This window comes from Pleurodeles waltl, chromosome 3_1 (assembly GCF_031143425.1).
Source record: "Pleurodeles waltl isolate 20211129_DDA chromosome 3_1, aPleWal1.hap1.20221129, whole genome shotgun sequence".
Classification (NCBI taxonomy): domain Eukaryota; kingdom Metazoa; phylum Chordata; class Amphibia; order Caudata; family Salamandridae; genus Pleurodeles; species Pleurodeles waltl.
In genome coordinates, this window is record NC_090440.1 from 1,900,993,990 (window position 1) to 1,901,006,869 (window position 12,880).

The window sequence follows — 12,880 nt, forward strand, 5'->3', positions numbered from 1 at the left end:
GAGGGGGCTCTGATGTCACTTGCCTGACGCTCAGATGCTCCCAGAGGCCTCTGCCCACACCTGGAGGTGCTCTGGGCACCACCCCAGGGGTGTTGATGGACAGGAGAGTGGTCACTCCCCTTTCCGTTGCCCAGTTTCACGCCAGTGCAGGGACTGGATGTTCCTGAACTGGTGCAGACTGGGTTGTGCAAGGAGGGCACCAAATGTGCCCTTAAAAGCATACCAGTGGCTTGGGAAGGCTAACCCTCCCAAGCCATGCAATACCTATTTCCAAAGGGAGAAGGTGTTACTCCTCTCTCCCAAAGGAAATACTTTGTTCTGCCTTCCTGGGCTTGAGCTGATCAAGCAGCAGGAGGTAAGAAGCCTGTATGAGGAGAGGCAGCAGCTTGGGGTGTCCGGAAAACCACAGAAGGCTGGTAGGAGCAATGCTGGGGGTCCTCTAAGGAGCCCCCAGAGTGCATGGAATCATGCTTTCTATACTAGCAACAGTATTAGGATATGATTTGGACATGTTTGATGCCAAACATGCCTAGGTTCGGAGTTACCATTATGTAGGTGACATAGGTAGTGACCTATGTCCAGTACATGCATAAGATGGCGTCCCTGCACTCACGAAGTCCATGAAATTGGAGCTGGAGTTTGTGGGAGCACCTCTGCACATGTAGGGGTACCCTCACACAAAGGTACTTGCACTCTGCCCTCTGGGCTAGGAGGGTCTATGATAGGGGTGACTTACAGAGACCTGGTGTAGTGATCTGTAGTGAAAAAGGGTGCATGCACCCTTTCACAGAGGCTGCAATGGGAGGCCTGCAAATACACTCTGCATGGACTCCCCATAGGTGGCATGATCCATGCTGCAGCCTGTGGGAAACCCCTGGCGCCCCAATACCCTGGGTACCATATACTAGGACTTACAAGGGGGCTTCAGTATGCCAAATGTGGGGTGTGTGTGGTCCAGCAACCAAGTTTGAAGGGAGAGAGCATAATCACTGGGGTCCTGGTTAGCACACTGACAACAGGCAGAAAATAGGGGGGAATCATGCCAAGAAAGGGGGTACTTTCCTACAGGATATAAATTACAAAACATGTTAGTGATGGCCCATTACAGAGCGGTTTACTACCCCTCATTTTTTTCAGCTTAAAACACAGCCCTGTTATCAGCCTAATGCTTCTTTTGGCCAGAGGCTTGTCTCCCCCTCCCTTCATTCCCCCCACCCCCCTGGGATAATGTGAGATCCTCATAGGGGGTCCCGCCACCCTGTTTGAAAGCCCCAACAGAAGAAAGGGCATCTAGTATCAATATGTATTTCAGCCCTGCACGTGCATCAACAGAGGGTTAAGGAATGGGGCATGTGAGAAAACAGATCACAGCTGTGTGAAGGTCGGGCAGGAGGGGCGGCCGAGGGTGGGACCCAGAGCCAAGTCTGATGGAGGTGTGATCGAGGGAACAGACCAACAAACCTCTATGGGGCACGGGCACCAAGACAATACTAGGAAGGTAAGACACTCAGGAGGTAACTGAGTCGCCACTGTCAAGGCCAAGAAGACTATCACAAAACCGTGGTGACGCTGGAAACTCTCCTGAAGGGCCAGGAAGACAGTACCAGCTGGGACAAAAGAAGTGGATGAAATGCTGCTGACCAGACAGTCCACGCGGCTGAGAGCAGCAGAAAGGGAGAGGCTGATCTAAGCAGCACCCATAAGAAATTAAATAAGAAACAATTAACAATTAACATTATATTTTAGGAAATAAGGAAAAAGGTACTTAACATAGCATATGAGCACCAAAGAAGAGGAAATGTATGTAACATGCCAACTGTTTGCAAGGCTATCTGGACTGTGATTGGTTTTTCTCTGTCTGATATTGGGACTTGTAGTTTTTAGATTTTGGCTGCAGTGTGCATGCACTGTCAGCGAAAGCAGTTATTCTTGGTAAAAAAAACAGCTTGAAAAGGGCGTAGAGTCTGCCTGTTACTTACAATTACTTACCACTGTTTGGCTCTCATGTCACTCTTGTTCACTTGCTTCCTATTGGTTGACGCTTCCTCCTTGCCTCTATCTTCAGTCTTTGTGACTGCGTGGAGCATAGATTAAGTACTGCTTCCTGTGGCGATCGTCATCGCTTGCTGTTCTTTTCAACTTACTCACCCCCCCAATTGTTTCCACCGTCTTGTTGCTTTTTTATTTTATTTTTGTAAGATTTATATAGCGCAGAATCGACCCAAAAGTATTGGAGCCCTTTACATCAGCATCATTTACTTTACACACGGACACATTCATTTGCATTTTTAGGCACAAGTAGTTCAAGTGATTTGCCAAGAATAAAAAGATTCTTAGCTGAAGCTTCAAGAATTTTCAATTCTATTAAGAACTCAGAGATAAAGATTATGCTTTCCCTTCTTTGCTTGTTTATTAATACAAACTCAACAGCGGTCAATCAAAACAGACTTTTTTAACAAGCCACATTTCCAATGAAGCACAGCATGACATCACGTCTCCTGCACCAAACCCAATGTCTCTGCTCATATAAAGTACTACCTGAGATATCCAGGTTGCTGACATTCTACATTCTCCTGCAAGGAAAAGCCTGATATAACCAAGTGGTCAGCTGTGTCAAAGCTTGATGTTTGGATGAATCAGAAATGACAGGCCATCTCCGTAGGAACCTGAAGAAGATATTGACCTCTCAGAGGATCTAATTTGCTGGAGGGAAAGGATTGAATACCCTGTAGTGTTTCACTTACTAGAGGAAGTCTGCCTATTGGTCTACCCACTATGGGAAAGAGAATTGCAATTGCAAACTGAATATCTATTCATACAAATTATATTAATCTATATAACTAGGCCTGCAATGAATACAGGCACCAGGATGAGGGAGGAACCAGGGTTTATTGTACAGGGCCCTGTAACAACTCTAAGCCATTCGTACGAATGGTGATGTCTTTGTAGGGCCACCAACTACTTGTGGAGATCTATGCATATTTGCCAATGCCCCACCACACTTTGACATCAGACTCTAGAATGACGTCCAACCACAAATTTAAATGGCACAGTCGTTCTCAACAGTCAAGTGGACCAATCACCATTGAAGCTCAGACTTAGGGGGTCATTATGACTCTGGTGGTCACCAGACAGTGGGGTCCCGGTTGCGGTCGGACCTTCGCGGTCATGGCTGTCGAGTCGCCACATTATGACCATGGCGGAGCTGCCACGGTTCAACCGCCGACACCGCCAGGCTTCCGCGAGCGTGCAGCCTGGTGGTCCCGGCGGTTGTAATCCACCAGGGCAGTGCTTCCCTGGGGACTGCAAGTCCCCATCCGCCCACCTGTCCATGGCGGTTTACACCGCCATGGAAAGGCTGGTGGAATGGGGGCCTCGGTAGACCGCTGGGGGCCCCTGCACTTCCCATGCACTTGGCATGGGCAGTGCAGGGGCCCCCTTGCACAGCCCCATCGTGCACTCCACTGCACCCGCTGCACCGCCACATTGCCGTCGGCTCCATTAGGAGCCGCCTGCAATGTTAAGGCCCTGTTCCCTGCTGGGCCAGCGGGTGGAAACTGTTTCCACCCGCCGGCCCAGCAGGGAACTCAAATTAGAGCCGGCGGGGATCAGGCCGCCAGTGTGGCCAGATGGCAGGATCTGCCCACCCGCCAAAGTCATAATGGGGTCCTTAGTCTCCTCAATCAGCCTAATCAGCTCTAAATAAGCTACTCTCCTCCAAAGCGAATTTAACTTTTTGTGTTGAAGTGCCCTATAGTGTAGAGGGGCCGATAGAAAAGCCCTGGGGACAATTCCAAAGGTCTATGCTTCTGGATAATGCTTTCAGTGCCACCTTATTTTTGAGATAGAAGAGAATGTCTAGTTGGACAATACATAACCCCTGTGGCTTGAGGTAAACTGGATTGACCTAAAGTTGATCTGAAAAGCCAACAACATGCATGCATCAAGAGAGAATTGATGTCCCTTTGTCGAACTGTGGGATCATATCCTGAAAGAATCAGACGGTCAGTTCCAAAATCGGAGCAGAAACTGCTTGTTTTGTACCCTTGGGAGAATATTGACAGATCATCAGGTACAAGTCTCCGGCGCTAATACTCTCATCTACTGGAAACATGATGATTATAGAGTACGAAGGGAAGGTGGGTAGGGTGAAATGAACCTGAGCCAAAGGATGTCTTGTACAAATTAAAGAAATGACTGGTGAAGGAAAATATATCAAAACAAAAAAATAGGCGCCCTTGGAGACGAGGCATACTCTTGAGTCATTGTCCTAGAGGAGAACACTGAGGAGGAGAATTCGCTCCACTGAAGAATTTCACCTGGAAGCATATCATTGTTTGTAATATCCACAGGTTGACAATTAGAGACGTTGGACAGAGAATACTGAGTTTTGCCTTCTAAGACAACAGGGAAGGTTGAATCTGTCAACCTCAAGGTCGGTGGGGTAGAAGGTCTGTTGTTTAAAGTTTCCGCAAGACTGATTGAAGGCTTTACGTTGGGAGCCCTGGTAAACGCCTCAGCCTGACCAATGGGCCCTGTATCGTCCGGCCCTTCCAAAAAGGGTGTTGTGGAAGATTTTCTTTAATGAAAGGTGCACCTTATCCAGTGTATTACATGTTGCTGCGAACTTGGCCAGATCTTTCACAAAGGGACCTTTGAAGAGTAGACCCTGCGCAACTGCTCCAGATTCCAAAGACATGAGATCATTTAACTTGATGTCGATGTGCATCAAAATCGATCTCCGCCTTTCAGTAGACATTGCCATGTTGGCATTACCCAACTGGCAAACGACACGTTGCGCCCAACCAATCAAAATGTCCGGATCAACCGCTATACCAGAATCCTTGGATTGAAACCCAAGTTCTAGGATTTTTGTGAGGGGTCCTGAGATATCAAGTAGTTTGTCTTGGCAGGAGTGCCAAGCCCTGTCCAGCCCTATCTTGGGGGCTCTGGTACATTTTTTCATAAAATTTTCCATGGTGGGATCCACCTCAGGTGTATCAGAGATCTTTCCAGCAAGATCAAAACTTTGTCTAAGGTGGGATTAGACATGACTAACCACCTCAGGAAGAAGGATCCAACTGGTCAATCGGGGATGAACAATCTCCATTGGGTCAAAGGTAAGAACTTTAGGTAGACTAAGACCGGGATCCGATCCACGATCAGGGCGCCTTTTCTTGCTGGGCCCAGTGACGTCCTCCTGATCGCTGTCACATGAACCACTGGAAGAGTCAGAACCTGTAGGATCAGATAGCTTAAAAGACTTGTCTGAAGTTGATGCCTGTGGTTGGGAATGACTGTATCCATGCTTCTCTAAAATTGTTGTTGGCGAGTGTTCAAAGGCTTTGAATGCCATTTTTCCCTTTTGCTTTACCTTTGGCTTTACCTCCAGCCTGTTTAATAGGCTGAGACATTGGCTCTGCAGAGGCAGGAAGAGGCGGAAGCCAGCCTTGCAGACGAGCGTAGCCCTTGAGGTGAGAGGTCAGGGGGCCAAGGGCCTTGGCCAAGGCCTTGTTAACAGATAATTGTAGATTCTTATCTAAAGATTCCAAAAGATTGTCCTCAAAACAGGGGGAAAGCTCCTGATATTCTCTTCTGTCCTGTTAGGAGGGGTCATATTGGGCCATTGCAAGAGATATATAAATCTAAGAACAGGAATCACATTAATAGCTGATGAGCTATAAAGCAAAGGGAGTGCAGCCGCAGCAGGTGCAGAAAATATACTTAGAGAGTGAAGGAAGGCATCTGTTATAGCACTCTCGGCAGGAGCCTATACAGAATTTTATAGCCCTGGGCTCTCTCTGATGCCGCAGGGCGTGGGGAGCAATTTATGTGTCACAGAGGAGGAAAAAACCCTAAAAGAATTCACTTTTGGGGTAACAGAATTAAAGAGCGGGGAAGCACACCACCTGACGCTGCCCAAGCCTCCTCAGCAGCGGTTGGAACGTGCACGGCATTATGGCGTGTGCACACATGTCCCGAAGAACCAGAACGAGGGATTGCAGCCGAACCAAGATGGCAGCCGTATCCCGCTTCCTCTCCTTAGAGAGGGATAAAAAAGTTAGTAAACATAAACACAAGGTGTGACGCCAGCGCCTACCCCGCGCTAAGAAAGGTGCAACCCCAAGTGTCCAGGAACAGTGAAACTATTTAGATAATCAATTGCACACGTTATCAGTATGCACTGAACTGGCTGTGGAGCAGCAAAGAAAGAGGAAGTGTTTTGATGTCACCTGGTTTTATGGGGGACATTCTATAGTTGGTCATGTGACTGTTGGTTTTTATGGAACGTATAGTGTTTAAAATATCTTCTTTGATTGGCTGCTGAGAAAATAAAGCATAGAAAGAGAAGCATAATCGGAGGCTCCGGGCCTGACAGAATTTATAGCACCTGGTAATTACCGGGCGTGCTGAATATCCGCACCACTGCTGCGATCCTTATATCAATAGATGTCTGCAGATAGAGTGTAATTTACTAGGGCACCTGTAATCACGACGTCGGAAAAAACAGAAATAACGATATGGCTACAAAAAAAAAGAGCCTTTCTCCAAAATAAGGCAAAGTAGGCTTTGCTAGTGTTTTCCATTTAGTACCAGAAAAAGTAAATCCCTTCAGAACACCCTTCTGAATATTGTGCATGTTTTAAAATAAAACACGGTTAGACAAATATAAAAATGGAGATGTGTATAATCCTTCTGAGTCGACATGTAACAGTGTTCGTAACCATTAGAAACGAAAAGGTCTCACCTATTGAAAATGGCAAAAATGTTTTACACTGTATGCTGTGCCTGTAACGGGCAACTTCCCAGCAGAGGGCAGTCCAGAGAGTGAGAGGAGTGGAGAGGGAAGAAAGGATGGTCTCTAAAAATATGGAGGCAGGAAGTTGCGTCAGAAGCAGCGAGAGTTCCTTCCGGTGGTAGCTTGTAGTGCTGTTGATGTGAACGAAACGTAACAGGGAAGCGAGAGGGAAAAACCAACAACAAGAGGAATAGAAAAACGATTGGGAATTGGACGTTCGGAAAATCGAGCGTAATTCTGTTGTTTTTTAATCCCCCGGTGTGTCGACCCAGGGAAGCAGGGGAAGATGGCTGAGCTGGTGAGTAGTTTTCCGAGGAGGGAGGGATGTTTATATCCCCTTGCGCGCCTTTGGTAGCAATGGAGGCAGACCGGGACAGGTATGTCTTTCCGTGACAGCACATTTAAGCTTTAACTTTTTATTAGACAATGCCTCGTTTTTCTTCTTCGTACGCATTTCGTCGTATCTGCGTGGTCTGAGCTGGGACGTCCACGCCACCCTAGATTTTGGACGTATGTGTGGTTTTCAACCCGTTTATGTGTTACTCTCGTCTTGACTACACTACGTTATAATGTCGTATTTCAAAGCCCCGTACCCCGCCAGTTTAACACGCGCTTTGTGAGCCTTAACTATGGCTGTGTTGGTGTGCCGGTAAACGGGAGAAATGTGCACGTCTTATAATGTTTTACACATGATGCCCAGCATCACTGTCTACCGCTCGCGGTTTATTTCGTTGGGAGAGTGGAGTTTTTTTATGTCGTCCCCTTTACCTAAGATCTTTAATTGAGTAGTTTCTATTAGGCTTAGTAATCTTTGGTGTTTTTGACTAGGACCGGAGTGGATTCCTGTTTACATACTTGTCACTTCACCATTTTCATTTTGTCTGTTAATTTTTCACTTTCTATTCTTTGAAACGTTACGATTGTTCTTGTTACATTTCTAATAATAATGTATTTGACCAGCGGGGCACAAAAAAACTCATCAACCGGCATGACGCATTGAATTACAAGATTTAACTGAAAACAGGGATTTGAGCAGTGGCATGTGGGGCGTCACAATGATAAATCTACAGAAGCAAGCACAACAGTGGAGCCGTGTGTGCGTGCAGGGGTTGGTGGGATGGCTTTGCTGCACCCTTGTTCTCATTGCACAGTCTGATCCAGGGATGTACGAAGGAGGATTTAGGACCTTGAGGAGAGAAGGATTCTTATGTACACATGCTGCACTTGGGGTGACCACCTGTCCGTAATTTTCATGGACAGCCCGTAATTTCACCCTCATGTCCGTTATAAAAGTTTCAACAGGTGGCATTTGTCTGTAATTGAGAAATTTGAGCCAAAGGAGAATTCCCACACTTTAGTGGAAGGGATGGAGTCTCTTTTTCTGTTTTCACACGGGAGGGGGAGACAAACAATAAGCTTTCTTAGCAGGGTGCCTGCTTCCCAGAAAGAAATGCGAATGTGTGCATTCGGTTAAATCTGCAATCCTAAGAGGTCCATTGGAGCCAGGGGGCTTAGCTTGGTGGTGGAGGTTGGAGGATTTTCAGATTTTCCAACAATCACGTTGTCACATAATGGGAAAATACATTATGACAAGCGGAGCACATGAGGGCCTAAAAGACAGTTGAAAAAGAGACAAATCGTGTTTCCCATGTCAAACAACATTACTTAAGAACCCATCCCAGAGTCATTGGATGATCATCCAACTACTCTAGAAGTCATTTTCATATCAACCTCCTAAAGCCACCAGCATAGTTTAGAAAGGGGTGCCTGATTAGAGAATGACTTGAAAATGAGTATCTGATGACTTCGCAAGAGGTGATCATTCCTGATGATCAGAGAATGAGCAATTGATTACTTTAAAGATGAGATTGTTCTTGATGATTTGTGGATGATGCGAAGATTACTTCAGGCACTAACATGATGAAATTGGCCCTGATGATTTGAGAATGATTTACTCATTACGTGAAGAGCCTATCTCCAATTTGGTTTAATTTTTGTTAGAAAATGGAATGACCCCTTAACAGAGCATGAGCCCAGACTTGGCAATGCATTTCTGTTCGAACTACCCTCTTTTTTAATTCCTCTAGCAAAACCACTTTCAGCCTTATGCACCTTCCACAGAGCATGAATTACACACACACACACATATGCCTAAGAATCCCATATCCTGCAGCTGGAAAGCAGTCCATTGTTCTAGCCGAAGGTGCTTAAGACATTGTCTACGTGAAATCAGGTAACGTTATGTGTAGAGTGTACATTTTGCAACAAACATCATGCAAATAAATAATAAAGGCTCTTGGACATTCACACAAGTGTATTTATAACATGTAAGCATTTCACCATAGTCCATTAGATTATAAAATCTCATTGAGAGTTACTTATTAAAAGTGATAGTACCTAAACATTAAGTTGGGAACATTCACAGCCCTCTTTGACATCAGTGCCATCAGGAACTAAAAGGCAAGTCTGTTACATACAATTTGGAAAACTCGGATGTGGAAATCCTATCTCCTGGGAACTATTGTTTGGGGTCAAGGGCAACAAGTTTTCAAGTTTGTTTTGTCCTTGGGACAAGTAGGCCGACCGCCTTGCAGCACAACACCTTTGGCTGCCAGCTTACAGAGAAGAGAACTGCCTGCATTTGAGGTAATGTGTGTGTCCGTATGTTAATGCTGTTCAAACTCTTATTTATGGTTCATTAATAGAAAGCCTTCATTATTAGGATGAGTGCTGTACATAAACATTTTAAGGTCACACTGCACTACTGACAGTGGTTCCACCTTTGAAAAGTTTAACAATATGAGGCTAAGTATAATGCTCTCTGATTAGATGCAGATGTTTGCAGACGCTTCTAAGCAAGAATGATGATTCTTTGCTTTCAAAATAAAATGTTCAGAAAAAAATGCAAGTAGGAAAAAAAGTTTTGCTACTACGAACCTTTAGGTGCTATTACTTTGAAGCGTTATTTAGTAAAATGTGTTGATGCATGCTAGTATTTCCAAAAAATATTCCTAATGGAAAATCAGTGTAACCACATTTTCAACAAGATTGTGGGAAGGATGAAAATAAACAAGCCGTTCCAAAGCCAAGCGATCCAACGTTTTTTGTGAGTCTTTTGGTTTTGTCAATGCATGTCTTGTTTTGCCATAGCTTCTGTAACACTTTCTGGTTGTGTGAGCTGCCAGGCCCTCACCATTGTAATAAACACTGGCAAGAAGAAAAACATTGTTTTTGTCTCAAAAACCACACATTGCCACTAGTGGGGTAATAAAGGTCCAGCAGCCCCATCATCCCCCCTTTCTAGGGGGACCCAGCAGCACAGCACCTGCCGTGAGTCTGGGCGGTGGTGGTGGTGGGGGTCCAGTTTCGCTACACCACTGATTGTCATAACTACTTTGTGTGCCAGTATGCTCCTTGTTGAAGAGCAGAATGCAATACCTCACAATAAAGCCAGCCGATAGAGAGAGAAATAGAAGTTTAATAAAAACAAGCTGTCTTTGTTAACGCCAGTCCTAATTAGGGACCCAATTCTTAAAGAAAGTCACAAACGTGTATCCCTGGTATACGTCTTTGAATGAGTGGCTTTCATGAATTCAAAAGAACTTACAGGCAACCGCTTTTTTCCCCAACCCTGGAAGAACTTCTACTTCTGCCATTGTCAAGAGTACATTTCCAACCTTTCTCATTATGGGAAAAGAATAGAGAAGAGCTGGTAAAAATATTTAAAACATGCAAGTTATTAGGTTTGCAGACTCAGCCATCCAGTGCTGGAACTATTGCTTACTTTTTTCTCCAGCCCCAGTTTGTAGATCTGTGGAAAGGTGGCAAAATAAGGAAATTGCTATAGTAAGGATTGAAATGACAAATTTTCAAGCCCCACTAAAGTAGTAGTAGCCCTGGCATAATCAGAGAGGCTATGATCAGAGCTCTTACGTAATGAGATTGCAGCCATAATTTGTCGCCACACTACATGGCAGCAACGGGACAAGTAGATTTTGTTACAGGGCAAGTAGATTTAAGAAGTAACCTTTACCATGGACAAGTAGTTTTTTTAAATTAAATTCTACACCCCTGGGAAAAGTTTTCTATTATTAATTGAACAATATTACAGCCTACAAAGTCAAATACAAGAGTTTTTTTTTAAAGTTTTTTTATCTACAGCGCACAGCCCAAACTAATGTATTTGTATGTGCCCTTAGGTGATAATGAGGGGGGAAAAAAAGCTAGGTTAAAAAAAAAAGTTTGTCTATGATCACACAATTTGCCAGCAGGGTGGCTGTAATACTTCACAGGTTTCATCATACCTTCCCACAACACGGGTTGCCCATTTTACATCTTTTGGTAGTTATCTGCTCTTGTCCCAACTCAAAGAACCAAGTCAGACTGCTAGCTTGGCTATCCGCAAGGCTGTCTGTCACCCTTTCAGCACTAAAGTGCCTCATTTGCCTTTGTGAAGGCATGTGACCTCTACTGCCACAAGATGTTGACATCTAATCATCCGACCATACAACTATAGTGTCTCCATGACACTGACAGTTAATGTGGCAATGCCACATACAGTACAGCCATATCACCACCTACCTTGAAAAATGTGTTCATTTGAAAAATTTGATGCTAGGTTGCAGGCCGATGTGTAGCGGCAAAGACAGCCCTAAAAGCCCTCGTGTTCATGTCCAATGTATCAAAAATGATGTAATGAGGAGCATAGTGTACATCGGGCTGCAGCTGCCAGGGCCAAGAACATGCCAGCCTTATGGTGTACATGAAATACATGGAATTCAGTTTTGGGTCAAGTGCAGGGATAGCCCCTCGTGTTGATCGCTTGCTGCTGAAATGTGTGTGCTTTGCAGGCTCGAAACACAGGCAGTTGACTATTTTATGCGTGGATCAAAATATTTTGATTGGGTTAAAATAATTACCTGTTACATGTGAAGAAAAATGGATAAAGGTAAAATTGGTTAAGGGGGAAATAATTTTCCAATACATTGGAATAAATGTGATAGTATTACATTCAGGAATAAGCAGTTCATTTTCTAACATAACAGGTTTGTTTGCATTTTGATATAGCACAATGCTATTCCAAGGCCATCCATGAGCACCAGTTTACAGGGGGAGAGTTATCGTCCTTGGTGCAGTTTTTAAAGCCCTCGACCAAAATATTTCACTTCTGTGCAATTAAATATTTTCTCAGACCTGCTCATTCCTCTCTGTGTAACAGGGTGCTTGCTCTCAGTTCAAAACCAAGAGAACGAGACCTTGGTCCAACTTACCATAGCTGGAGGAAGTGAATCTTTCCAGTGCAGTGTGATATTGAGTTTACTAGAAGAAGAACCAGGTCTAGGAATTTGGTGGAAGGTTTCCTGAACTTAGGACATGGAATACGCCCAATAGGACCATTTCTGGGGGGTTTGTTATTACACAGCTCATCATGGTTGACAGCATCTCGAGAACTCTCTAACGGTATGAAAGAATGTGGGGCAAGACTAGAGCATTTGAAGTAAATTAACATCTAATTACATACTGTAAGGACAAATGCAGCTGTGGCTTCCTTGTATATTTTGGTAATTCGGGCAATTGTAAGGTAGGCTCAGTTCAGAATATTGAATTGAATATACTTAAAACAGAAGCAGCAGGATACTTTCTAGGGATATTGCAATATTTTAGCCCAGTTCACATCATGCAGAGATTTGGCCAGGTCACTCTCCCAGTTAGTAATTTTTCACAAACTGTATGCCATAGGTTTTAACATGTTTTGAATCAAAATGTTGCTGTTGCTTTCTCTCCAAGAAAGATTGGGTAAATTTGGATAGGGCAGATGCCCTTGACACCGTGCTCAACGGCATTCATTTACTATTGTACAAGGACATAATGTGGCACTTGAATGTAGCATTCCTAGAGGCAATCACATAAAGACCATAGTGAATAAATAGTGCTGTGTAGAAAGTAGTAAATAAATGTACTGATAAAGCGGTCTTGTGTGGTCTCTCCTTGAATGTGTCAGTACAACTGACTTTTGTCCTGAGTTTTGCCCCTTTCTCCCAAATTCTTTAGCGCCCTGTCCAGAATTTGTCTCTATACCAG

At 44.4% G+C, this 12,880-nt stretch overlaps 1 protein-coding gene across 1 annotated transcript in view; it reads left to right on the plus strand.

Annotated features, from left to right (window-relative positions):
- Positions 1–6,891: 6,891 nt before the first annotated feature.
- The window catches only part of SUMO1 (small ubiquitin like modifier 1), a 56,781-nt gene continuing 50,792 nt past the window's right edge, over positions 6,892–12,880 (plus strand). The window contains exon 1 of the mRNA XM_069226045.1: positions 6,892–7,097. Coding sequence (XP_069082146.1) covers positions 7,086–7,097 — 12 coding nt within the window. The 5' untranslated portion in view covers positions 6,892–7,085. The remainder of the gene's footprint in view (positions 7,098–12,880) is intronic.